The sequence below is a fragment of the Colletotrichum karsti genome, assembly GCF_011947395.1.
Source record: "Colletotrichum karsti strain CkLH20 chromosome Unknown Scaffold11, whole genome shotgun sequence".
In the NCBI taxonomy this organism is placed as follows: domain Eukaryota; kingdom Fungi; phylum Ascomycota; class Sordariomycetes; order Glomerellales; family Glomerellaceae; genus Colletotrichum; species Colletotrichum karsti.
The window spans coordinates 524,398-550,287 of NW_024065911.1; the positions used below are offsets into that span (position 1 = coordinate 524,398).

Sequence of the window (25,890 nt, forward strand, 5' to 3'; positions counted from 1 at the left end):
GTGAATGAAGCTTTAGTCCGTGTTCTGAGGAGTGCGTCATTCATATCTCTGTGTAAATTGTGGCGGGCATCAACACCGGCGGTGAACGAGACATACCAAATTTGCGACTTGTTCTTTCGACGACTCTCGCTGCGCCGTGTCGTTTTTGAGAGTCTGCATGGGTGTAGACACGAGCGAGAGGACGAAGGAGATCGAGGAGCCGCCGCAGCAGCAGCAGCACGCCGAGAAGCCGGCGATTTCATTCGAGGATCTGGACGGGCAGGCGCAGGCCGAGGCATTACACCAACTCATCAGGAAGAGCTGTATCGAGATGGCGCTGAATCGCGTGGACGGGGACGACGAGCTCTACGTCGGCGGGTGAGTCGCTCATCACATCAACATGAGAGTGAAGTCTGACAGGGACCACAGCATCTGGGCCCTCCGCCGCCCCTCGGCCCTCAAGGAGCGCAACATCACCCACATCCTCTCCGTGGTGCGCTTCGATCCCCTCGGCCTCAAGAGCGAGACCGACACCTGGGAGAACTACGGCAAGAACTACAAGCACATGATCATCGACATCGACGACGTCGAGGACTCGGATCTTCTGGTCCACCTCCCCCAGGCCGTCAGGTTCATCGACGAGGCGCTGTACCCCGGCGAAGCAGCAGCCAAACGTGCTTCGACGAAGGATGACGACGACGACGAGCAGAGAGACAAGAACTTCAAGCAAAAGGTGAACACGCTCAAAAAAGCCGTCGAACACGACGCGAACGCCTCGGAAAGCGACGAAGACGCAATCACACCCGCCGCTGCCGCCCCGGCCCCACCGCCCGAGTTCAAGGACCTGACCCTCGAGACGGACGAGAACCGCCCGCCGGCCGTCTACGTCCACTGCGCGATGGGCAAGTCGCGCTCCGTGTCCGTGGTCGTGGCGTACCTGCTGTGGAAGCACCCCTCGCGGTTCGGACGGTCCGCGGCGTCGACGCTTGCGGCGCGGAAGACGCAGAAGCTCGACGAAAAGACCTCGGAACGCGCGCGGGTCGCGGTCGAGGAGGCCGTGAGGTGGGTGCGCAGGACGCGCGAGATCGCGGAGCCGAACCCGGGGTTCGCGCGGCAGCTCGAGATGTGGTGGGCCATGGGGTGCCCGGAGGATGTGGAGGGGCATCCGGTGTACCGGCGGTGGGCTTTCCAGCGGGAGATCGACGAGAGTCTGGCGGCGGGGCAGGCGCCTTCGAGGTTGCGGTTCGAGGACGAGGAGGTCGGGGAGGGCGAGGGGGGCGGTGCGGTGCAGGGGAAGGAGTTGAGGTGTAAGAAGTGCAGACGGACGCTGGCGACGCCGCGGTTCGTGCTGGAGCATGAGCCCGAGGGGCAGAAGTCGAAGCAGCAGCAGGCTTGCGGGCACTGGTTCGTGGAACCTCTGAGTTGGATGAGGGAGGAGCTGGAGAAGGGGGCGCTCGAGGGACGGCTGTGTTGTCCCAACGCCAAGTGCGGCGCTGCCGTCGGACGGTATAGTTGGAAGGGGTTTCGGTGCAGTTGCGGCGGGTGGGTTACGCCGGGGTTCAGTCTGCAGCGGGCCCGGGTTGACGAGGTTGCTGCGCGGGTGACGAGCGCCGCGGGGATGGCTAGCTTGGGGATTAGGATGCCGCCTGGCACTGGACGGCTGTGAGTAGGTCTCACGGAGGGATTGGCATGGGAAGGAGTTGGGTGCGGATTGGAGGGGTTTTTGGGTTGCATGATATACGACTTCTGGATGCATGATGAGGTTGGGAAAAGAGGTCTAAACGGGATAGGAGTCAGACTACGGGGGGGTTCGATGGCGCATATGAACGAGACGGTTTTACATGGTGAGGTAGACTAAGATCCATGTTTCCACGAGTCTTCGCCAAACTCGATATTTCAACTTATATTGAGTATAGTGTTGAAACCTCAGTGCCCAATATCAGAAAACATGACATCGATCCTCAACAAATGCAATATGCCGCGCAATACAATGCAGCCACCCTTGTAATCTGGTCATTGATATCATCTCACCATAATGACATCGATCCTCAAAACAGATGTACAATATCCCTCTTCGCCAGATCCATCCATTCCAGCGTCGGCGATCTTACCACAACCAGCCCGACTCTCTCAAACTCCATCCGATCAGCCTTCAGCTTCTCCAAGTACAGCAAATGTGTTTCCACAGACAACGTCTCGTTCCGATACCTCGACATGTGATTCGCCCTGTGGTTAGTAACCGATCTCACCGGCATCAGCCAGCCATTCCTGAGCCGGGAAAAATCAGCAAAGTCGGAGAAGACCTCAACGCGGACACCGGCTACCGCACTTGGGTCATGCCGCAGACTCTCACCAGGCCGCAAGAAATACTTCAGACCTTTCAAGTCGTCCTCTCTCAAAAGCTTACACTGTATCCTCAAACATCCCTCAATACCCTCTCGTCCGCGGTCCTGTATCTTCCACTCAACCACTCGACCATGATATTTTGCTTTGTCCGGAGAACACTCCAACCTCCGATACCTCACCGGCCCCTCTCTACTTGCCCAGCTCCAAGAAGGACACGCAAAACAGCCCACAGCCTCACCCCCCTCCCCCTCGCCCTCCACCCGCCAGAGCAGACTCGACCAGAAGAACCGCCGCCTCCAAACCCCCGCCACGCCCACATCGTTCAGACACACCCCGATGGCGCGCTGCACACCCTCCAACGCCACGACCTTGTCCCTCCTATCGGAGAGCCTGCGGCGGGAAAAGCTCTCTACCGTATCGAGCCAGTACGCCCAGACCTGCGGCCTCGACACCTTGAACGTCGTCCGGTTATCCTCGACTCCCTGGCTCACGATGCGCCGGCAGTTATTCTGCCACGTCGAGTCGGACCGTACCTCCACGTCCGTCTGTCTGCGCTCCGAGCACGCCGTCTCGAGACACACCCAGCTCACCTCGTCCTTGCCGAAAATGAGCATCCGGCGTGATAACAACTCCTCTTGTAACGTCCAGCCCCGGGTCTCGAGGATCGGGGTTTCCTGGGGCGAAGCTCTGCACCTCGGCATCGCCATGAGCCTGTTCACGCCGGACGTCCGCGTGTTGACGAGCGGCGCGCGGGTCAGCCAGGTGTCGCCCTGGTCCTGAAGCCTGCTCTGCGCGACCCTCTCGGGAAGTCGGAGATTCAACGGTACGAGCGCGCTACTGTGCCAGTCCCTCTCGCGAAAGCAGCCTTGCGAGGACTCGGCGGAGTCTTTGGCGGCGATGGTGAGCCACGCGTTGAAGTAGATATCGCCCATCCGAGAGAGCTCCTGTTCAAGATCGGAGGTGGAGTCTTGCATGATACACAGCGCGTCTACCCAGAGATACCGCACGCCCATCCTACGCGTGATCTCGATGGCTTCGGATATGGTACGAGGGAGTGATTCGGAGGGTAAGCGGGTGCGGTATTCATCTGCGTTCGTGGAGAGGAGGCGGGTGTTTCCTTGGCCGCCCCAGCAATACGACAACGCGGCGTATGGAATCCGCTCTCGTGCTGTGAGGTACAGATACGGGGGACTGGACTCGGAGCCGACGTCGATGACTCGAGTAGGAAGCTGGCCTAGCTCCGTAGGGTGGTAGCATGATGGGTGGTCGTCTTGACATCCCCTCAGCCAGGCGTTCGCGATGGCGAAGCTTCTGTCCGAACCAGTCCCGCCCACGTCCGAGGGGGCGGTGTTCGCCACGGCTTCGTTGATCTGTCCTAGACGCGCTGTGAGCCACATCCCATAGTAAGGTAAGTTATGCACACATACTTGATACGTAGTCGAGTTTCACGGTCGAAGCGGACTCGCCGCACATGATCCGCATCTTATACCCCTGACGCCACGGTTTCCTCTCGATGCGGAGGCTGACCTTCGAGTCGTATCCGAACTGTTGCCATAGCCAATTCTCTTGTATTGGCGAAGGGTCGGGGTGGTTCTGCAAGGCGTCGAGAAGGAACTGGCAGAAGTTACACCCCTTATTCGCGGAGAGCGCCAAGGCGGCCTCGTTCGGGCTGTGTTCGAAGGCGTTGAAGACATTATCCGAGTCCAGCGTCTCGAAAGTCTCACATGCTTCGCACAACTTCCTGTCCCACGTCATTTGACACGGTTTCCGGGCCCGCTTCATCAAACAATCACTCATCTCACGGATCAAGAATCGCGCCAGTTGACTACTACCTTGCTCCGCGATAGACGGGTCGCTGAGAAGGCGGCACAGCTGGCATCGATAGAACCACACGTGCCTGGCACCCGTTCCCCGAATCCCGTTCTCGAGGAGATGGCGCGTGATCTCTACTTCACCCTCCTCTGATGACTCGTCTCTCTGGCCTCCGTATTCGAAAAGCTCGAACTTGCACCCGTCCAGTAGGATCTCCAGCATTGATGTCTGCCGGCCCAGAACCGCGACGTCGACCGGCGTCCAGCCTACGAGCGTCATAGCCTGTGAGTCCGCGCCGTGATGCATCAGACACCTAGCCACGTCTAGAAGGCCCTCGAGTACGGCGAGATGAAGGGCTGTGGATCCGGGATAGAAGGGAGGAGGAAAGCGAGAGATGGGCCGGATGATCGGGAGGTTAGGATTAGCTCCACAGCGCAGGAGAAGTTTTGCGATTTCTTCATGGCCCTTGAGGATTGCTTCGTGGAGGACTGTCATGCCGTTGTCGTTGTAATCTTCGGTTTGGGCGCCGTAGTTCAACAGGAGTGCCGTCAGATTGATATCGCCTGTGAGAACTGCGATGAAGAGAGGCGATCGATCGTTGGAACCGGCCCATGTCGTGTTTGGATCGAAGCCGTTCTCGAGTTCCGTCTTCCATTGATTGTATGTATACCGGGGATACGGAGGCCATCGCAAATGCTGCCCAGAGGTGGCATAGTTCATGGCGGTTCGGTGGGTGCGTATCGACCGAGTCCGCGACGCTTAGGGATGGGATATATTCAAAATCTGGTTGGATCCTTCGACGATAGAGTTCCGTGGATGATTTCTATTAGGCAGCAAGCCGTCTTTGCTCTCCAACTGTTCTTTCACTGAACCACGGGGCCGTTTGTCTCACCGAGAACTGCGGCTGAGCCCGAGATGGTGTGGACTTCCACCTATCAGAAATGGTGTTGAGAAAAGCTTTAGCTAGCTTCGCTGATCCAGGCTGTGACGCATTATCGAGTCTTTTCTGGTTAGGTGATTGATGTCGACCAAGAGCTGCGAAATCGCATTTTATGATTGTGCTCGGAGCGATTGTTATAGTTCAGAATGGCATCCAAGACACAAATGTTCAGTCACATTTGCTTCGAGAGCAGTCTATCCCATTAGAGAAAGAGTATGCAATCAGTCAGGATAGAGACAGAACATCAATCTCTTCATCGAGAAATGGAAATTCGCTACATTTAGTACTGGTATACATGTTGTAAAAGCTCCGAGACCCTGGAACTTCCCACTCACTTCGTAGGAAACCAACAGATGACGATGGAGTACCAGCTGCTCTGATTGATCCCCGATCCACAGCTCACAGACGACGAGAGCTTGCCAGCATCATAAGACGGATCCTTCTCACACTTGAACTCGGACAGCCCATCACACGAGAACTTGCCGGGGCCGTTGTCATCTGCAACATACTTACAGTCCTTACGGTTGTGTGCCGTTTTCAAGTCTTTCAAGCTGGGCGGCCACGGCTGCTCCTTGATGTCGTGGCGTGGTATGGCGGATCCGAGGTTTACCTTGGCTTTGCAGACGTCAAATTTGGAGCCTTCTCCGGGGGGTTCGACCATGATCCAGTGTCCGGTTCGGCTTCCTCTTTCTGCGGGACGATAGGCTACTTGCCAGTAAATGGCGACTCCTGCGGTGGGCTTTGGAAGAGGAGGAGGAGGTGGTGGTGGTGGAGGAGTTGGTTTGCTCTCTTTTGATTTGGTTGATGGAGGAGAAGGCGATGAGGAAGAACTTGAAGTCGATGGAGATAGCGGCATGAGACGCCCGGAGGTTGGCTTGCTCTCTTCTGTCGCGGTCGATGGAGACGAGGATGATGGAGACAGAGGCATGAGGCGTCCGGGCGTTGGCGTGCTTTCTTCCGACTTGGTTGAGGTGGTTGACGAACCTGATGTTTTGGGATCAGAGGAGCTTGATGTTGACGCACTGGTTGTAGTAGATGCTGTCGTTTTGTGAGCCGAACTTTTCACGTGTGGCTCTACGGTTATCGTGATCCAAGCCAATACTGAACTCGGACTGGTGCTGAGAGTGCTATGCCGTCGAGTGGTAGTGAAATTGGAGCCTTGCGTCATGGAGACGGATTGAGACGATGATCCGGTTCCAAATGATATGCCTATCGAGCCACTTTGAGTTGTGTTATGGCTGATGCTTTGACTCGCACCGAGTGACTGAGATGGCAGACCAAATTGAGAGGAGGCGGGGCGGGTTGGTTTTGACGCGCGGGAGGAGCCACCGACTTTCTTCTTTGTCGTTGGAATCGGACAAGCCTGCCTGCGATGCTTGTTCTCGTGTAACAGGCGTTCGAAGATCTGACCCTCGTTCGGGGTCCATTGATCAGTCCGGCCGCCGACCTGGTGGTCCTCAATAAAAAGCCTCCAAGCAGCCTGATCGTTGCACGTTCTGGCTGGCCGATACTGAAGAAGAAGTTTCCCATTAGGTTCGAGAAACTGGTTGTAAGTGTGATATTCTGGGACTTCTTTCTCGAGTTGTCTTCGCCTTTCCGCAGTCGTATGTGGGCTGATGTATTCCATGAAGATCGCGTATGACACAACGGCCGGTGAGTACTCAACGATCTCTACTGGGATGTCGTCGAAATTCTCAAGAATGAGGCTCTTGAGCTTCTCGACTGTTTCAGGATACATGAGGATACCCACGTTGGAATTTGGATCGTTGACAATCGATTCGGGAACGATCATGCCGGCCACCATTCTTTCGACCCTTTCACGAGGAGCGATGATGAAGGCTCGCGTGTTGAGGTCGCGTGGAGACATTGTCCATTGGGAGTAATCATCGGTTTCGCCAAACATTGTACCCACAGGACCAAGTTCGGGCTCCCCGTACAAATCAGCCAAGCCATATTTGAAAACGTCATGACCCGGGCGGCCGGGTTGGGGATGAAGTCCGAAATTGATTCCCGTCTGTATCCTGTTGATGTACCGGTTCATGTTATCCATGTCTGTCTCCCAAATATGAGCTGCCCATGCGCCACGCTGAGACACGATGACGACGGCGGTACAGCCATAGAGGCCTTGCAATGCAAGTGCCGTGACTTGTCTTTGGAAGAGAACGTAGTTAGACGTAGTCATGCCAGTGGCGTGCTCCACGATCTTGGGCTCGTATCCGGTGTGTATTGCAGGAATTGGCGTAAAGTCTTCGATGATTGCCAGCTGGTCGCCGATGAATCTGTCGAAGTCTTCATCCATGTCGCTCGGGTCCGGCCATTCGCCTTGAGCCGGGATCCCGCGTTTCCCCAAGGCGTTCAGAACCTGTTCCTTGGGTCTTGATTTGGTCCTCGCAGGGCAGGCGCCGCCGCCGCAAGTCCAAAACTCGCATGTCGGCTCCGGGAATTTGGTTGTTGTTGTCGATGTTGCTGTTACCGTTGTTGCTACCGGCATCGCGCTGCAGCCTGTGATTGTGGTGTAGGCGCTGGTCATGCAGGTGCCAACTGTCTGAGAAATCTGCTGACTTCCAGGCCCTGTGTAAATTTGATCATTTAGCATGAATAAACCAGTGATTGGGAGTAGTTGAAATCTACCTTGAGTGACGGTCACAGAGCAGAAGACGCTCTGGTGGGTTGCTGTTACGATGGTGGTGCAGGATGAAGTTGAAGTTGAGGTTGACGTGGAAGTTGCGGTTGACTTATCCGATGAAGCCTCGTCCTTTGTTTTCGACTTCGATTCCTCATCATCATTGTCACCGCCGTCGTCGTCGCCGTCGCTGCTGCCGCCATTATCCTTCTTTGGGGGACAGTTGCCGATCTTCAAACCAAGAAACTGGATGCAAAATCGAGGGGTGTTGAGTACAAGATTGGGAGGGAAAGAAATGATGCATCCGAAGCATATGACCGGTAAAGGATTGTCGAGCGGGAAAATGACTACCACGTATTAGCATCAAGAGGACGAATACTGCAATAAGATGCTTACCGGGAACGATGGTGGGAGAGTCGCCGCCTGGAGAGGTGGTTGTGATGTAGAACGGTGTTGTCTGGGTAATATCACTAGTAGGAAAGGGGGTCAGAACCACATCGGTCGGAAGCTCAGTAACAGTAGACGGAGTCGGCAGCGTTGACGTTTCGCTTGAAGTTTCGGAACTGCTTATGATGGGGAAAGTCGATGATGAGCTGAGAGACTGGCTCGTCGTACTGAAGCCAATTGGCAAGACTCCTGGCAGTGCGGAGGTGCTGTTAATTGGAGCTGGTAGTGTCGATGTCTGAGTATTTATGACCAAACTCTCACTGATTCTTGTCTCTGTTGTGGTGCTTGTAGTCTGAGATAGTGAAGTTATGGAGATGGCAAGTGTGCTACTCGATTTGGATGACCCTGAAGTCCCAGAAGTTGATTCTTGGAGCAACGTGGTCTCCGCGGTACCTGATTTGGACGACGTTGTATTATGAAAGCCCGAAGATACCGCGAGTGAGCTCGTCTTAGACGACGGTATAAGGTCTTCCGTTGTAATGGAGTCCACGGAGCTCGTAGTTGTCAAGCCCCATTGAGACGTGGCTGGGACGGTGGGTGCTGGCAAGCCATTTGTCTTTCGTTGTCAACAAAAGTCTCAAGGGTGATGTTTGGTATGTTTAACTCACAACTGTAGTATTTTGCCAGGGAACGAGAATACTTGAAGTGCAGAAACCAGCTTGGTGGTGGCAAGTGGGTTGCACAGGTTGATGGACCGGCGTGACTGTGTTCTGCGTATCGTTGACAGGACGAGTTGGATCTTGAGCACGACGTACATCCAGATGCCGATCTTCCCGGTGAAACGCTTCCACTGGAGATGGGGCTCTAGTGAGAACAAGCAGCAACACGGACAACAACATGGCTGGCAGCATACCAAAGGCAAGCGCAGTAGCATAAGGAGAAGCGCCGTTAGTCACGGCTGCGATTCCGCTGTCTGACTTTGGCAACATCGTTCATTATATATATTCACCTTCACCTAAGGTACCGACAACAGCCTGTTGTTTCATCTTCACCGACTTCTTGTGATGCGTTGGTGACATTTTACGGTGCTTGAAAGAACTGCCTGTTGAATGTGAGGTTGTGATTGATTCATCTGAGTTATTTGCCAGCTTTATAAGCACTCAGACATTCAAATATCTTGTCTACAAAGGCAATTACTGGGAGGCACAGTAAACACCAACTCAACCAACCGGAATTCTTTTCCATCGATGGGTGTTGCAGATAGCAGCAAGGGAGTCTTGAAACCTGATCCTGATGCGAAAATAATACGTTTTATGATGTCGTACATGGTTTCGTACAACCGAAAAGGTCATTTTAGTCGGACCTTGCTTGTTTGTGATACCTCGGAAGAAAGAAATGAGGCAAGCGGTTGTAACATCTTCAGGAATACGAGATCATCAGCAGCCTCCTTCGATAAGATTAAAGGTTCAGATGATTTTGGGATAGCCGGGAATCGTTTGCTCACATATATCAGACGTTAGTAGTGCAGATATAGGTTCTGGATGCCCTCGGACATACCCACGTCATACCCGCCATCCTGGAGCTCAGATTCAGCAACGGAGGATCGGCTTTTCAAGTCAACGGGCGGATGAGAATCTCGTCATCATTTTCTCGTAGACTGAAAAATCCGAACGAGCTTTCTTGCAGTCAGGATAACTTCGGACTTTAATTTCGTCCCGAGTTGGCGATGCCGGCGTCGACGTTATGAGTAAGCAGCATTGCGACATGCTTTCAGCAAGGAATGACCCTTCAGTCCAACGGCTAGATGACACGGTTTCTGATCGCGCGACACTTTGAATGACACGCAGGCCTACCCCTGGGCTCGTCACGAATAGGGGTCGGAGAAGGTGAGACGAAAAGATTTCCGTGAATGACTCTCGGGAAAAGACCGATGTGCCCTCTTCTCTCTCGCCAAATTTTCTTCTCTTTCCGATCTGTCACCCAGTCTCTCCCCACACTCTTTTACCCCTTCAAGACTGCAACTTCAGCCTTACGCGTCTCCATTTCATAATGAATGCGGTTTTATAGCTGCTTTACTCCGTCTCTCACGTGCGTATTATCGAACTGCTGCCCGCCATCATTCGGCTCAACCAAGTAGGTCCTGATGTTCGATTCTTACCACCTTTCGGAGACTAACGTCACATCAAGACATGGCTTCATCATCAGAGAAAGTACCGGCTTTATTCGGATGCCCTTGTGTTTGGAGTCACGTTCCCCTCTACGGCGCCGCCAAGAATCTTCCGCTTCATCACCATGCATCAACCAAACCCGGCGCTCCCGGGCTCACCCGCCGACTGTCGTCCGAGATCGTTCTTTGCATCGTAGACGCCCTCTTTGACATCCATGCAAAAGAGGTGTCTCTGGGCTACGAAAAGTACTGGGAGTCTTCGTGCCTACCGTATGAGACTGAGAAGTTCTGTCCTTTCTGCATGCTCCCGCGCTTTGAGGTCTGGCGGGATGTGGCGAACCTCGCCGCGACCTGCCGAGCACTCTACGAGCTCGTGACTCCAGTGCTCTATCGGAGAGATGCGGAGCAGAACCACTCTTCTGCACTTCTCATCGCTGCAAAGCGAGGCAACGAGCGGGCTGTACACCTGGCGCTGGAGAACGGAGCCAATGCGGACGAAGATGATCACACCATGCCCTTGCAGTGGACTAATGAGTGTTTCCGGTATTGCGAGAAGTGCGAATACCAAGTTTGGTGGAGAGAACCGCGGCAGCTTGATCTCGGCGCTCTGCACTGGGCTGCCATGTGCGGAAAAGAGAAGATTTTGACACGCTTGCTGACTCTTAGGGCGGATGTGAACAAGAGAGCGACTGTGCATCCCGTGCTCGATGCTGGAAACTACGGGTCTTTGAAATACGTAGAGGACTTCTGCGACGAGTACAACGCCAATTTCCCGTGCCAGGCACTCCAATCTGCCTTAGGATTCCGGCCGGAGTTGAGCGTTGCCGGGGCCAATCCTTTGTACTTCTTGCTGGGAACGAATGGACCGAGACCAAACGGGAAAACAATGGAAATGGCAAGGGAACTACTCAAGGCGGGGTGTTCGTTGGTCACACATGAAGGTGCCGGGCTTCATGCGATCCATCAAGTTGCTGCAAGTGAGAATTTGGAGGTTATGGAGTATCTCATTCGGGAGATGAAGGTCGATTTGGATGTTGCGGATGTGATTGGAAATACGGCGCTACACCATCATCTCTTGACAAGATTCAGAACGACAGGCCCGAAAGACGACCGAATTTTGGCCGTACTTATTCAATGCGGGGCAAACATCAACAGCAGAAACATCCAAGCCCTGTCGGCGCTGGATCTTTGTCTGGATACAGGTACATTGACAGCCGATAAATTGCACGTTGCGGTTTTGCTGGTTAAGCAGGGAGCGATCATACGAGAGCAAGATATCTTTCGCTACAGATCAAGGTTAAGCGAAGACCATCTAATGCAACTCAACGGGGCCTTTCAAGAGGCCAGGGGTCTGGGGAAAAGTACTTGGAATGGGAGCATTTGAATCTTTATAGAGCATAGAGTCATGAACTGGAGTTATATAGAAGGGTCAGGATAGGCCGGAAAACACGATTGCGCGAAGAAAGGTTCGATTCGGGGCTCTTTATCAACCGTGGAGCCTGCTCGAACAGCTAGCGGTGCTTCATCGGAGAGGAGCCGTCACACCATTGTACTGAGGGAAAGGCGCAGCTGCGATGCAGTCTCATGTAGAGGGAGTTTTCAACTCTGAGTGTCAAGTGGAGACGAAACAGATCTCGTCTCATGAATGAATCCTTCTACCCTTGCAGTACACGAGATTCACTGCGATATTGATCTTGCTGTTCACTCACAGTCCGAAACTCGAGCCTACGCGACGACAAGTGTGCATTATCGTATTTCTCAACATACGCCTAGCTTATGTCCAACGCCTAGCTTCCAAAGCTGAACATAGGCTCAAAGTAGCCATAATCCATTACGTTCACCGTCTCCAACCTATTAGAGTCTCTAGTTGCCCTTCTTCTTCGGCTTGCCAGTTGCCTTGGGCTTGGCGCTACTGGGTGAAGCCTTCGCACCACCTGCATTGCCACCGCCCTCGACCACAAACTTGGTGCAGTCATCCTGTGCACCTCTCTGGGCCACTGGCATCGCAACGGGCTGGTGGTTCTGAGCCGCGATCATGGTGCAGACACGGTAAGTACCAGCCGGCAGCCCACCGTCCACCACGGCCTGCAAGAGTCCCTTTCCGTTTCCTGCGTCATCGATGCCCTTGAAGAATGCGAACTTGGACGGGTCCGGAACGGTCGTGGCCGTAAGAGAGCCGATATCCTGAACCGTGACGTGGCAGTGACCGATGATGTCTCCGTTACCGTCAAGGTCCTGGGGAGCAGTGTAGTAGTTGGTCGTGGGGTTGACGAAGTTGCCGGCCTTGAGATGGCTAGTCTGAACGGAGATGTTGAAGGTCGTTCCAGCCTTGATCTTAACACCAGGTTGAGGGTTGGTGATTATGGCCGAGATCATGTTGCTCTGGGCAGGAAGTCTTCCCATGGGAATGCCATTGCATGAACCAGCTGTGATTTGCTTCCCGTTTGTGATCGTTTTGCCTTCGCAAAAGTTGATGAAGTTGTCCTTGTCTCTGATGGGAAATTAGCGTCTATCCCGTCAAAAGTTTGAGTATTTTAAACGTACGTGCTCGACTTGGCTTGTCCTGCCTTGATGCCATCCGTTCCCGCCTCCTGGCCAGTCTTCGCACTGGCGCTCTGGATGAGATCACTCTTCAAGCAGTTTGCCGACTGTCTGGCGAAGACTCTTGCCGCTGGTTCGCTGCTTGCAGAGCCCGGAAGAATGGCTGCTGCGCTCAGACTGGCAGCAGCCACGCACAGAAGAGAACCGAAACGGACCATGATGAATGAATGAATCAGGTCAGATTGAACGATCTGGGTCGCAATGATAGACCTGCTATCGGAAATTGAAAACAATGAAAATGAAGATGCAAAAATAAGCTTTATTCAGCTAAATGAATGAATGAAGAGAATGAGAGGAATGAGATGCCAACTACCCATCGCCAAGACGACTCTTTGATGATTTATGTACAACAGCGGTGGGAAAGTGTCGGGGTGTTCGGACGATTTCACACAGGATCCCTGGGAAAGCCGGTGCCTCACCGTGGCGGTTTCGCCCATCAATCAGGTGGCCCCTAGACAGAGCTGTCATCTCAATCAGTTGCTGTCATGTTCGATGAGTGGCTGTCAATCTATCAGCAACTAGAGGTGAGACGCGGGCTGAGCTGGTTTCACATCACCAAAGATGTGGAAAGTGCCTGTATCGGAGATCTTGATATTCTCATCCACACAACACAACTGATTGACAGCAGGGGATGCTCGGCACATGCTCCGAGGGGCGGGCCTGCTGTGGTTTCACACTTGTTCGTGGTGTAATCAGACTTGCCTGAATAGGAAATCCTGATATCCTCATCCCCTCTGGTTCTCCTGTTAGCGTCAGGGGAGGGGGCATCGTCTGAGACAACCTAGCAGCAATCTCCCTTCCATCCCAAACCAAAAAGCTTAACCTCACATGCTGCACGTGTCGCACCAGGAACACGGAATCCTTTTCACGCGGGCAAAAGCTCAACTGTTACTTATCGTCGTCTCTCCCCTGGCCATCCTCATTCACAGAAGTGGCTGGCTAGACCAGTCAAGCAACCGACGTCACAGTATTTCACTGAAAACCCCAATTTCTCCGCAAGATTAGGTGGCGGCCGGGTAAATATGTTCATGATTTATTCGCTAACCTAAGTATCAACGTAGGTGATGCGCCTCTTCATTGTAGCAAGCCGATTTACGCGCTGAAAGCAGACGCGGTGGCTGAGGCAGATGCTGAAGAGAGAACGCTGCTGCAATAGCTGGGCAGAGGAGGAAGCGCGGGATCCAAGGGCGACAAGTTGATCATCTCATAGCACTCGTCCTCAATACCACCGTCTGCCGTGTGGCGAACCGCCGAATCGACCTCGTACACGGCGGTGGGATCGATACCCACAGACACCCAAGCAAAGATCCCATCTGCAACCGAGTTGCCAAGCAGAACGTAGTTCACCATGGGGTCAACACCAGTGGCAATCGCCTCCTGCAATACGATAGTATCCTCATCGTTCTTCGTCCAGCTCTGCGTGTTGCTCGTGTACGGTTCCAACGTCTCAACCTCGTTGACAAGATCCTGGTCGAAGAAGACCTGACCGATGTGTGGCGTGCTATTTCCGCCAGTGATGGTTCCGTTAGGAAGTCGAGTCCAGTTGCCAGGGCTGTGGGTGAGGAGGTGAATATGGTGAGTCCTTCCGGCATAGTGGCCAGGAATGATTCCTTGAAAGCCAGCGACACCATCTTCGTCGGTGATCTGAATGCCGCGCAGCCAGGTTGTATTGAGTCCAGCCTGGCTGGAAATCCCAGAATATCCGCCAGTGGCATTCGCGGACCAGTAGTCAACAGCGACGCCCTCAACAGGAGAGCAGCTGTTGACGTCAATGAACTGAATGTCCAAGTAAAGTGGCACTCCGGCCTGATCTTCGGTCACGTTGGAGCGAATCATCTCGCCAGTGACGTAGTACGGGCCTTGAGTGGTTTCCGGCACGAGTGCGCAAGACTGATTGCCGGAGAAGATGATGGATGGATCAACATCGGTGGTGATGCCAGTGAGATTCGAGTGGTGAGAAGTGTTCAAGGCTGTGTCATAGTCACGAGCCAGAACGGTCCTCTTCTGCATACGCGAAGCTAGCGCATGTCTACGTCTGGCAGACGCGGCGGTGATTCCACGCTCTTCAAGAGCGGAGCTGCAGGCGCTCAGTGAGCGAACCTTTGACAGTGCAGCTCTACGTCGAAGGGCTTCCGCAGCATGATCCTCGCCAGGGTGGGCGCTGACCATATTGGTGGCGGCAAGGAGCCAGGGAACGAGAGTCTTCAGTACAACCATTGCGTCTTAGTTGTCGTATGATATTTGCACGTAAATGAAAGAAGAGGTGATTTGCTCGAGGGCGATTCCGGTCAAGATAATGAGTGAACGTCGGCGAAGAGCTGCTTGGATATGATGTGAAGAGGCATTGTTCTTCGAGGCGTTACAGACCGTACTTGTACTTCTAAAACGTGGCAATATCTCGTTGAGTTGTGGAGTTGGGTCTATTCAGTCCGGCAAGTCTTGCCAAGAAGTGATTGCGCGGCGATTCTCTTTGCTCTTGCATGCTTGTCTGGCTGATAGAAGTTCGTACAGGGTTCATATCCATTGGAATTGTGCCTGGTCATTACAGATGAGGGGCTCTCCGCAGCGGGCCCAGATGTTCATACCAACGCTTTTGTTTAGCAATTACTCATGCACATTGCCTTGAACCTGATTCATCGGTGGTCAAGGTAGATTCACAGCTCGACCCCACCATCTTCGGGATGTTAGGTTTCCCGTGTCCCTTCCCGATGGAGCTCGCTATGGAGCATTGGTGTCTGATATACCTTGCACAACCGGTTAGGCTTAAGGGGGCTCAGGAATGCCGCAGGAGACGTGATACAAGATGGGATGAACCAGTTTAGAACTTGATCCGGCCTACAGGTATAATGGACTAGCGACCTGAGAGAGTATCATGGCCTCATATCATTATCGACTCATCTGGGCCATATAGTAGAAGAGGATTCATCGACATGACAGTCGATACCATGACCAAGAACGATATAGGCATTGATATGGCTTCGCCAGGACTTTCATTGATGGATGCAATGCCCAACCAGTACAGAGCAAATACATTCTCCGACTGGACTTGAACCCAGAGTTTACCGACGAGAACTCGGGGAGATACGTACGCGTCAGCCGCTATCCAACCGCAAACGATGAATAATATCAGTAAAGAAACACGATGACCTCATAAGCTCCCATTACATAGCAAAAGGGTACGCGTAAGAGATACATGCCACGCTATTACTTTCCAATGGGCCAATAGTCATGTGGTCAATGTAATCGAGTCTAGGGGCACTAGAAGAACGAGACTGCTACACACTGATTCAAGATATTACATCCCTGGGCTCATGGGTAACATCGTCGATTACTAGTTATAAACAGCTTTACGGTAGTTAACCCCTATTCCCCTAATGCAGGAAAATAGTCTCCGAAACCCACCCAAGCGGCTGGGCCGCCGCCTCAACCGCCCATCATGGTTCAAGGGTTCCAGCCAGTCAACATTGAACGAACATATTGTAAAGACGGGGAAAAGAGTTGCCAGTGTTATCCCCACCTCCAAGGCTGACAGAGCAGATCACCGCAGACATAACCCTTGTAAGCTACCAGGTTGATTTACGCGTAATCCAGCCGCGTCACAATTACTACCCTATGACTTTCTCACTGTGAGTGATGTTGATGCTTTCTTTTTATTGCTTTCAGAAGACATCGTGATAAGAACTCAGTGAAACGAGTTCAGATCATTCACATGATGTCGATTGCAATTTGTTTATCCCGGGGCGGCTTAATAGATTCTCGATCTGATTTTTTCCAGGGCTGATACATTCGGTCTTCAGTGGGGAACTGAGCTTTCAACCATCTCACTTTTACATAGCCTCTTAGGTCTATCCATGGCTATCAAGCTAGACATTAGAAGTCGAGAGAGATTTCTACTTGTTATCTTATACAGCTAAATACAGGCATGAAGTCCATGTTGTGATCAAGAGTAATATACTCGAGGCCAAATATTCAGCGCTGTCTTGACTCCCGACGTGGGAGGCAGCCCAGCATGCCGTGTCCGGTCATCTCCAGTACCATTGGCAAAAAGGTTGACCCAGAACAGAGCGTTGCCTCTGATGGGCTTAACAGCTAGACCATCTTGCTCGTGCAGACGCCAGGGCGGCGACTCAGTCCTCTTGGCAACAGCCTTCTTCGGGATGTGGATGTGAGGAAACCACGTTTCTCCAGCCGTGCAATTGTCTTCTAGGATAGCGAGAAAGGTCGCAGGTCTGTTCCACGAGGATCCGATCCCTGACGAGTCAGCTCGACGACTTTGCGGTTCGTCGAACCAGTCTGCGTGAACCTTGAACTGCTGCTTCTCCGAGTAGCGCACAAGTTGAGGAGGCTGGAAGTCGTCGTAAGGCAGGCTGAGCATGGATCCCATGAACCCCGAAGCGCGCTCTAGAACACAGCGGACGACGGGATCGTCGATCTGCATCTGGGCCGTTTGTGAAGTACGGCGTTGGGATTGTCGTACCTGACCATCTTTACCAGTCAAGAGGGAAGGCCCGAACAACGGTTCTCCTGTTTCTAGGAGGGACGAGACCTCATGAGAGGAGATGAAGTCGTGAATGTAGATGACCAGGGGATCAACGGAGAGTATTTCCGTAGAGTAGGTGTGCGACTTGCAGGTGAAAATGTGTCGATCTGCCGGTGGCTGGTTGGGTGAGAGCATTGAGCACCAGCCCCTGAACCAGGTTGATGCCGTGTTCTCATCGCAGAAGCTGAAAGGTGACAGGGTACCAAATGTGAGAACCACAGCAACAACTGCTGCAAGCGTCGCCAAGATTCGTCTCCCAGTCATCTGGGCATGGATTAGGAGAACACAGGGCGGTCGAAATGTAGGTAGCTTCAACTAAAGATGGGGTTGCGCGGCCAGATTCCGCTGCGAAGGTTCTTGTGACCTTCAGATACGGCTACCAGTCCAGAATAGGGTCAATGAGAAGCATGACTTGGAGCATATGTAGTCCGTTGTTCCGCATCTATCCCGTTACCCCGTCGGATGCACCGGTGGAATTTTTCGGCGGCGGCGCCACACCCCGGGCACCGAGCCCACAATCCGGATGCGGATGAAGAGGCGGCATTACCGCCCGGGCTAAGTCGGTAGATGATTTTGACGATCAGTAAAGCCAGTACGTACGCAGCATGAGTTTTTAAATGATATTCCTGAATCAATCTCCACCCAGTGAAAGGCTGAGCCGCAGTTGCGTACGAATGGGACTAACAAAGCTTTCAGTTAGCAGTGTCTACGGTTGAATCAATGATTCCCCGGTCTGGCTGTCCTTCTTTCTCAATTCCGCGATGGAGAGGCTTGTTGTTCTGTGTGACTCTGGCCAATCACGGCCTTCTTGATTATAACCCAAGCCTCAGTTAGGGTGTTCAGATTACGCAACCCTTGTATTCGCTGTAAATGAGCAACCCGGCGACCTACTCAAATGAATAGCTCAACATCGTGATGAAGATATAAGGCTAAAACAATACCACAACAGACCCTCTATCAATCAGGTCGTCAGCTTATCTTTCACATCTAAGGAACGAATGAGTCCCCAGAGCCTCGCATTCTTGTCATACATTCACTTTTGAATAGCCTCGTATCAAAACTTTCAAAATGCGCTTCGGAACTCCCATCACAGCAGCAGCCTTGATTTTAGCAACTGTTACCGCTCATGGTAGCCATGATGTTGTCGAAGAGATTCGCGAACGTCGTGACTTCCTCGGAAGCCAGAAGCGTACCAGTCTGAGTCACTGCACCGAGCTACTCAAAGCACGAGGGCTGGATCAGCGAAACATCCAGCGTCGAGCTGCTACCGTGTCTGAGGCTCGATCGAAAAGTGAGTTACTTAGTTTCCGAGTCTTTCTTGAGCGGACTGAACTGACAAACTTGTCTCGTAGGGAGTTTGACAAGGCGTGCCAAGGCAGATGTGCTGAGCATCAGCCACAACAAGACCTCCTACGGTTATTCAGAGAACACCGACGCTGGGACGCTATTCGCAGACTACAAGTCTTGTCTATTGACGCCCCAAGTAACCCAAGGCCCGTACTGTAAGTTCAACCCTCCTCTTCCTTTTCACCTGTAAATCTCAAAAGGGACTGCATACTTACGATGGACTCTTCAGACGTCGCCGATGAATACGTCCGGCGCAACATAAGCGGGGACCAAGAAGGCGTCCCCATCGTCCTCGACATGCAAGTCGTTGACATCAACACCTGCGAGCCCATGACCGACACCTACCTCGAGATCTGGCACGCCAACTCCACCGGCGTCTACTCCGGCGTCGCCGTCCAAGGTAATGGCAACGGCGAGGACGACCTGACCAACCTCAACAAGACATGGGGCCGCGGCATCCAGAAGACCGACGCAGATGGCGTGGCGCAGTTCGAGTCCATCTTCCCCGGCCACTACACCGGCAGAGCGATCCACATCCATACTGTCGTGCAAAAGAACGCCACTCTGTATGAAAATAGTACTCTGGGAGCTACGACGATTACGTCGCACATTGGGCAGGTCTTCTTCGAGCAGGATCTTATCAGCTTGGTTGAAGCTACGTATCCGTATACTACGAACGAGCAAGCTCTCACGACGAACGCTGATGACGATATCATGACCACCGAGACTGAGACGGACGGCGTGGATCCTGTTGCGGAATATGTTATGCTGGGCGACAGTGTTGAGGATGGTATCTTCGCTTGGATTGCGTTTGGAGTGAATTCCACCTTCACCAAGGTGATGGATCCCGTCGTTTACCTGACTGAGGACGGCGGCGTGAACAACCCCAACTGGGATGAGGACGATGGTCGTCCGTAAATACGGTCACTGTTTGAGATAAATCAATGCTTGAGCTCTTGAATTATCACTGTTCAGGAGTTAGATTACTTTAAAATTGAACGATATCATTCTTGAAGACCCTTTCGACGTCCGAAAGGCTGTGATACCCTCAACACCGAGATCTACACATTACATAACCACCACTCCAAAAATAACATGGACAAGTCTACACAACCAAGACGCCCCGCATGACAATACTACATCAAATCTGTTCCATCCACAATACCGGCATCTGAGGCGCGCGCGAAAAGGAAAGGAGACACCAACCAAAGTTCTCACGTAAGCCCAAGCATACAACCGCCCAGGGCTCCGATCTTGGTTATCCCAAGAGCAAGTAAGACGCAGTGCACCAAAAGATCCTAAGCGTTTAAAACATTGCCAGCTTACGCGTAACGCTGCCGTCGTGCCCTGAAACTGATCAGAGCATGGCAATCATACGTAATGACACAAGACTAGACCTCGAGAAAGCCTACCTTCGCAGTTCTTGATAGACAATGAGATCTGACGAAACACCAAGCCTCACAATAAAATACCCAATCATGTTGTACCCAAGTGCCATTGCTGACAGCCCGCCAGAAGAGAACACAAGATTCCCACGCGGCAGTCAAACGCCAATGTGACCCGGACCAACAACACAAACCCCAACCTTCGCACACCGACATTTGTCGAAGATTCCCAGCCTCGTGAAAGGGGCCTTGTGAACCCAAAGTCCCAAACGCAGTGCAATCAGCCGATGACGCCACAGCCCAGTCACAATCGACACCGCTTTCGCGACCCGGAGTGGGAACGCAGGCTGAGTCCGACGCAGCCAATGTCCATCCTCCGGCGACGCGCTCCGCTCCGTAAGCGGAACCCACAGACGGGTGTGGGTGACCAAAACCCGCGACACTGAGCGCCGGACGAACAGTAATTGCTCCTGTCAGTTCGGAGGGTGAAGAGGGTCAATGATACTATCGCGACTCGCCCTCGCAGGGACGTCTGACTCTGGATATGTGGCGATGTCTCTGTCAGATTTTCGCGTGTTTTCGAGCTTCTTTGATGTCTCATCTCCTGAAGTCCGACCGTCCGTCTGTGCTTCCTCCGCTTTCTGGGTGTTCGGAGGAAGCAGGCGAGGCACATGTGTCCCCCGTCCCCCGAGGCATCGACTCCCGGCCGAAGGAGCTGTCATCACTCACGCCGGCGACATTTGGTGTCCGTGCTCAAGCTTCCCAATTCCCTTGTCAAGCTGGAATAGGCTGACGCTGCTCAGCCCTAGTTGGTGACGTCGTCAGAGTTCGGATGAAGAAAGTCTGAGCGAGGGCATTCCTTGTCCACAGAGATATGCCAGCGTCCAGGGCCTCGATAACCCATGACTCCCCGGAAGTGCTCTAAAGTTTGAAGAGAACTAAAAGGATCTTCAACTAGAACTTCTCTGTGGGCCCGGGAGGCGAAAAGTTGCGAGAAGGGTAGCATAGAAGAATTTTCAACCTGCAGCGGCAACTCAGAAGATCGGTGAGATTTCCCTACGTCAAGCCACGCGCATACCACGCCCACCCCCTCGCCTTTTCAGAGTTCTTCCCCATACCGTGCCTCCATGACGATACCCTCACACCCGAGGCGCGAGGTGGGCAAGCTTGACGAGACCCCAGTGGCGTAAGAAACAGACGACGCTAAGATGCTGACAACCCCTCCCCCTCCCTTCGACCCCAGTTTCCCTTGGGGGTACATTCGTGAAGAGCTGGAGAAGTACCACGATCCCAGAGGTTCATCGAGTGACATCCGGCCCATGGGTACGGGGAGGGGAAAGAGATGGGGAGCACGGTTCCACTCCATCACGAAACAGGACCCCTAGGAGCGCCATCGAGTTCTGCTCTCTGATCGGTGATCGTCGTCGGGGGGGGAGGCAGCAGGAAGAGGAAGAGGGGCCACGGTGAGATGTAAGTGGTGTGGCGTCGCGATCATTCCTGCGCCGTGGCAGATTCTTGTTGGAAACTTGGCGGCTGAATGAGAGGGCGAGTATGCCATTGGACTTTGTAGAAAGCCATGTTGTTGATTCTCCCCAGGCTTACACATCCGAGATTCCCAGAAAAGAAACAGTCCTAAGACGATGGTGACACCAGCTTAAGCGCAAAGACGACCTCGAATGGAAACCATATCTAGACCACCACCAAACCGTAAGGCTGCCGGTCTTCTATTGGGCTCCTGGAGCTCACGCGTCAGCGATGTCGCCCATGCGAGGTCACGTCTCTTCTCATGAGATCTCCAGGATTGTCAAAGTTACCCGAAACTGCTTCAAGTTGCTGACAGTTTCAACGGGCAGAACGGACGCCATATCTCGCCCGGCCAGTATATGCCTGAGTCGTGAGCGCTGATGACAGCCTCGAGAAGAGTGGACCACGGCGTAATCTGACGTGATGGCGGCAGTGATACCAAAGATCCAGTCCGGGGCGACTAGCGTGAGGCTAATAAACGATGGAGAGCGTTTGTTGTCGACTGTTCCCCAAAGCCAGGCACCACTTTGACATGACCACACCCAGTTGCCTCGTGGCTCAGCTAGCCTCCGGCTCGGGGGATTTCTGAAAAGAGACAGTAACTCGGCTTACGGCTTCAATAGGCAGAAATACCAGTTTCTTCACTGGGGTTGTCCATGAAACTTTCTTTTTCTTCATAATTGTGTCAGCACTGCCTGCGAATCTGCGGCGGCCGCCTGCGAGTGGAACCTGCCCAGCCACGGGGCGAAACTCCATAGTTCGGCAGCTTTGTTGGTATCGTCGCATCGCCCATCTGAGAAAGCTCCCCGAGAGTCTTTCGTTGGTGCGGTATTTGCCGGGCAAGAGGCTCTGTGATCGTCGAATCCTTGCTCCATATGCGGAGTGAACAGCCCACGCATAGCCTGTGGGGTTGCGGACGATTTTGGCTACCTTAACTCACTTCACTGTATGAATGAGTCACCTGATGATGCCCATGATCCATTTCTGACAAGTGACTGACTCTCATTAGTGTTGCTGACCTTCAACCGCTCAGCCGGTTGAAGTTGTAACCGGAAAGTCGTATTCGTTCTGTTATCAACGGACCAGTTCGTCCATTGGTCCCCAGGCATCGATAAAGGCTTGCGACATGAAGTCCACAGCCAGCCAGCCGCCTCGCTCTCCCATGTATCACAATCAGTTATAGGACTGGCAAGTTCTTTTACAAGCTCGTGAGGCCGTTTGCCCGATGCGCTGCACAAAGCGCGGGGGCTCGCTTGAAAGAACAACCCCAAGTTGGATCTTCAAGGCTGACCCGAGTTCTACGACAGGCGCTTCATACGCCACAAGTTCGAGACTTGCTGCTAATAATGGGTTGTTTCGCAGACATGATGCCGAGGGAAGTCGATTGATCGCCATCCGATTGACATCGGGGAACATGCGAATCCAGTAGTTGCTGTCAGCCCTAACCTGCTCTTGGAGACGGCCGCATGGTTTCGACCCTGCAGCACAACAAATGCGCTTGCCGAAGATCCAAGAGTCTATGAAACCGAGATGGCTGCTGGCGATGGCCACCTTGTGTGGCGCTGACTTCGGCTGGCAAAAAAGGCACTCGGGTAAGCGTGATGGCCGACCCCTCCGGCTGGGACTTGAGGCACAATGCTGGCTGGCGATAGGACACTTCGGCGTGGTTCCAAAGCCGACGATGCCGCCTCATCTCATGTCCGCGTGAGGTGGCGGCACAGGGTGGCATCCGCTGCATATCTCGCGCAAAAGGTGACGGCCTCATGTATGCTGCTGGAGACCTCCAAACTGTGAACACTGCGATTGATCATGTTCCGCCGCGGCTTTCTCTTGGCCATCTCAATGTAGTGTGTCCCGCGAGTTGAGAGTGTTTCTGATTTGTTGGACAGGGCACACATGCAGAGGTTGCCCGACAGTGTAAGCAATGTCAGCACTAGACCCGACGCGGGAGCTGGGTGGCAGGGAGCGCGACGGCTAGAGGTTGCTGTGAGGCACAGCCGAAGAGGGGAAGATTCTTCCAACTCCATGCGAGTGTAACACTTGTGGATCATCTCTGGTTCAAGGTTGCACCTGGGGAGTTGAGTCGGCAACCTGGGCGCACCGAAGGGATAGAGAGGCGTAGATAGCCGAGCCAACGGGGTTGATGGCCCACTTGATTGAGCGTGATGTTGTACAGCAGAGGGCTGAAGACATACATGTTGGGTTGACTCGGGCCGCGTCTCTTGTGAATTTGGCTTCACTGACGACCCGTATACGGAGGAGTGAATATCAAACGAGCCGCGAGCCTACATTGTGAAAATGACAAGCAGCAGTGTTCTTGAGATGGAACTGAGCGAATACAGGAGCATATCTCTGCGAAGTTGGTTCAGTAATTCTCACTAATGCGTTGTTGAGTGCAACAAGTGTCCTGGGCATCGCTTGGAGTTTCGTGGACATCACGACCATCTGCATGAGATCGAAGCCCTGGATCTCTCCAATAATCCCTGGCAAGACGTTAGGCGGGTTGCCCGGCCTGTATAACAGCACACCCGGTCCATGATCATCGCAGGGATGCTGACGGAACTGCACCTTGAACGGCAGCTGGTGCTCCCGCACCGAACCAGCAGCCCATTAGGGCTACTGCAGGATGTCTGACGCTGCATGGAAACGATGCCAGCGGCACACCGTTGAATTGTCGTAACCAAGCCAATCAGAAGAGCGTCTTTGGACAACGGAAGGTGCTGTGATCGATTGCGACGTCAAAGCGTCTTCCCGCGAGAAGACGGATGACAGCCGGTGCCGACTGAAGTTGGAGGCACATAATGCAAGATGCCAGATTGGGAAAACCACAATTGCTCTCGACGTCTTGGCGCTGCCGTGATTCTCATGGTGGCGCGGAGATTATTGATAGAGGGCCGTACAGTAGCCGGAACGCGTTGCTGGGTGCTGGTGTGATTGGGGTGGCCTTGGCAGCAGTCCCATGCCAGCGTTTGTACGGAGTACTTCGAGGTGAGGAAGCCTTTTAGCTGCCCGGGGCGCCCTTGGGAACTGAGGGGAAGAAGTTTGGCTGCTGCAGTCGTTCCCTGTTCCTCTTTGCAATCTCAAGTTGGCGCTTTTTCTCGAGCCGCATGCCGTAGAAGTTCCTGCAGCAGAGCGGCCGGTCAACATCACATCATGTGGTCAGCATTGCAGAGCAACTTACTTGTGGAGGGCAAAAACGCGGGGCTCTTCCTCCGCGGAGGGGGCCGAAGCTTCGGTAGTATCCTAAAGATCGTTAGCGAAGGTTCCTCATGACGAGAGGAGGCTCCGGAGTTAATTCCGAAATTCAGCGCGAGGCTGAAGAAACGTGCCTTGTCCTTGGGTTTTGTGTCGTCATCTTTCGAATCGTCTTCAGCCTTCTTCTCGTCCTTCTTCTCGTCCTTGTCCTTGTCTTTGTCCGACTTCTTATCCTTCTCCTCCTTTTCCTTCTTCTTCTTCTGCTTCTCCTCGTACTCTTTCTTGACGCGCTCGACCTCTTCTTCCATCTCCTTCTTTTTCTTCGCTTCGGCAGCTTCTTTGTCGATAATGGGCGTACAGAACTTCTTGTCCTTCAGGTGGTTCGGGCAGACGTAGAAAAAGTCCTGCAGAAAGTCAGTTGCGGCCCAAGGTCGAAGAGGCAGAGGAGTATCTTTACCTTCTTCTCTTCGGCAACCAAAACGCTGCTTGTAGCTCGGTAGCATACATCGCATCCTTTGGCCGCAGACTCGGCCACCTTGCGGTGTGTGTAGACGTTCGGAAACGACATGCTGGGCGGTGAACGGAATCGTCGGAGGTGGTGGAGAATGTCGGAAGTAGACAGAGAAGATGGCTCTGAGGCACAGTGACGCGTGAGAGGGGGATAAAGAGCTTTGGCAGTCAGCTTCGCGTCGGATCCGGCCGAGATTGAAGAGAGAAGTCGTGACGCGTCTTGATGGACGTGATGGAAATGGAGGAACGTTCAGGTTGGTGGGGTAAAGAAGGCCCGGCGATACCTACCTAGAATTGGAGAAGGGAGGAAATCGCGGGGTGAGAGCTGGGCATCATGTCAGCCGCGCTGCATTGGCGTAAGGTAGGTACCTAATCCTCCACTGTGACGTCGGCCTTTCAGGGGAAAACAGCGCCATTGAGTGGTCAAAGCTCCCTTAGCTCGCGATAAGACCAAATGATAAGACAAGGCCGAGGCTTTTCGTTTATGACTTGAGCTCCAAGGACCTTGCAACATTTCATGTTCCCTCTCTAGAC

The 25,890-nt window shown here is 53.3% G+C and overlaps 9 protein-coding genes across 9 annotated transcripts; 3 read left to right on the forward strand and 6 right to left on the reverse strand.

Annotated features, from left to right (window-relative positions):
* Positions 1 to 157: 157 nt before the first annotated feature.
* CkaCkLH20_04270 (dual specificity) lies at positions 158 to 1,645 on the forward strand (the record flags this gene model as incomplete). The annotated part of the gene is made up of 2 exons (XM_038886989.1): positions 158 to 357; positions 409 to 1,645. The coding sequence occupies 2 exons, from the start codon at positions 158 to 160 to the stop codon at positions 1,643 to 1,645; spliced, it is 1,437 nt and encodes a 478-aa protein (XP_038747693.1).
* Positions 1,646 to 2,211: 566 nt separating this feature from the next.
* On the reverse strand, positions 2,212 to 4,857 carry CkaCkLH20_04271 (uncharacterized protein; the record flags this gene model as incomplete). The annotated part of the gene is made up of 3 exons (XM_038886990.1): positions 2,212 to 2,247; positions 2,643 to 3,700; positions 3,753 to 4,857. 3 exons carry the CDS (start codon positions 4,855 to 4,857, stop codon positions 2,212 to 2,214), a joined length of 2,199 nt encoding a protein of 732 aa, XP_038747694.1.
* Positions 4,858 to 5,408: 551 nt separating this feature from the next.
* CkaCkLH20_04272 (uncharacterized protein) lies at positions 5,409 to 9,166 on the reverse strand (the record flags this gene model as incomplete). Its single annotated transcript, XM_038886991.1, has 8 exons — positions 5,409 to 5,692; positions 5,787 to 6,061; positions 6,469 to 7,648; positions 7,709 to 8,047; positions 8,097 to 8,170; positions 8,756 to 8,951; positions 9,001 to 9,045; positions 9,097 to 9,166. 8 exons carry the CDS (start codon positions 9,164 to 9,166, stop codon positions 5,409 to 5,411), a joined length of 2,463 nt encoding a protein of 820 aa, XP_038747695.1.
* A 1,110-nt stretch (positions 9,167 to 10,276) lies between these two features.
* On the forward strand, positions 10,277 to 11,555 carry CkaCkLH20_04273 (ankyrin repeat protein; the record flags this gene model as incomplete). The annotated part of the gene is made up of 2 exons (XM_038886992.1): positions 10,277 to 11,028; positions 11,507 to 11,555. The coding sequence occupies 2 exons, from the start codon at positions 10,277 to 10,279 to the stop codon at positions 11,553 to 11,555; spliced, it is 801 nt and encodes a 266-aa protein (XP_038747696.1).
* A 562-nt stretch (positions 11,556 to 12,117) lies between these two features.
* On the reverse strand, positions 12,118 to 13,013 carry CkaCkLH20_04274 (uncharacterized protein; the record flags this gene model as incomplete). The annotated part of the gene is made up of 2 exons (XM_038886993.1): positions 12,118 to 12,745; positions 12,799 to 13,013. The coding sequence occupies 2 exons, from the start codon at positions 13,011 to 13,013 to the stop codon at positions 12,118 to 12,120; spliced, it is 843 nt and encodes a 280-aa protein (XP_038747697.1).
* A 934-nt stretch (positions 13,014 to 13,947) lies between these two features.
* CkaCkLH20_04275 (uncharacterized protein) lies at positions 13,948 to 15,072 on the reverse strand (the record flags this gene model as incomplete). The annotated part of the gene is made up of 1 exon (XM_038886994.1): positions 13,948 to 15,072. One exon carries the CDS (start codon positions 15,070 to 15,072, stop codon positions 13,948 to 13,950), a length of 1,125 nt encoding a protein of 374 aa, XP_038747698.1.
* A 1,723-nt stretch (positions 15,073 to 16,795) lies between these two features.
* CkaCkLH20_04276 (uncharacterized protein) lies at positions 16,796 to 17,659 on the reverse strand (the record flags this gene model as incomplete). The annotated part of the gene is made up of 1 exon (XM_038886995.1): positions 16,796 to 17,659. One exon carries the CDS (start codon positions 17,657 to 17,659, stop codon positions 16,796 to 16,798), a length of 864 nt encoding a protein of 287 aa, XP_038747699.1.
* Positions 17,660 to 18,463: 804 nt separating this feature from the next.
* CkaCkLH20_04277 (uncharacterized protein) lies at positions 18,464 to 19,660 on the forward strand (the record flags this gene model as incomplete). Its single annotated transcript, XM_038886996.1, has 3 exons — positions 18,464 to 18,686; positions 18,748 to 18,897; positions 18,972 to 19,660. 3 exons carry the CDS (start codon positions 18,464 to 18,466, stop codon positions 19,658 to 19,660), a joined length of 1,062 nt encoding a protein of 353 aa, XP_038747700.1.
* Positions 19,661 to 24,652: 4,992 nt separating this feature from the next.
* CkaCkLH20_04278 (uncharacterized protein) lies at positions 24,653 to 25,414 on the reverse strand (the record flags this gene model as incomplete). The annotated part of the gene is made up of 4 exons (XM_038886997.1): positions 24,653 to 24,773; positions 24,833 to 24,881; positions 24,977 to 25,250; positions 25,304 to 25,414. The coding sequence occupies 4 exons, from the start codon at positions 25,412 to 25,414 to the stop codon at positions 24,653 to 24,655; spliced, it is 555 nt and encodes a 184-aa protein (XP_038747701.1).
* Between the last annotated feature and the right edge of the window lie 476 nt (positions 25,415 to 25,890).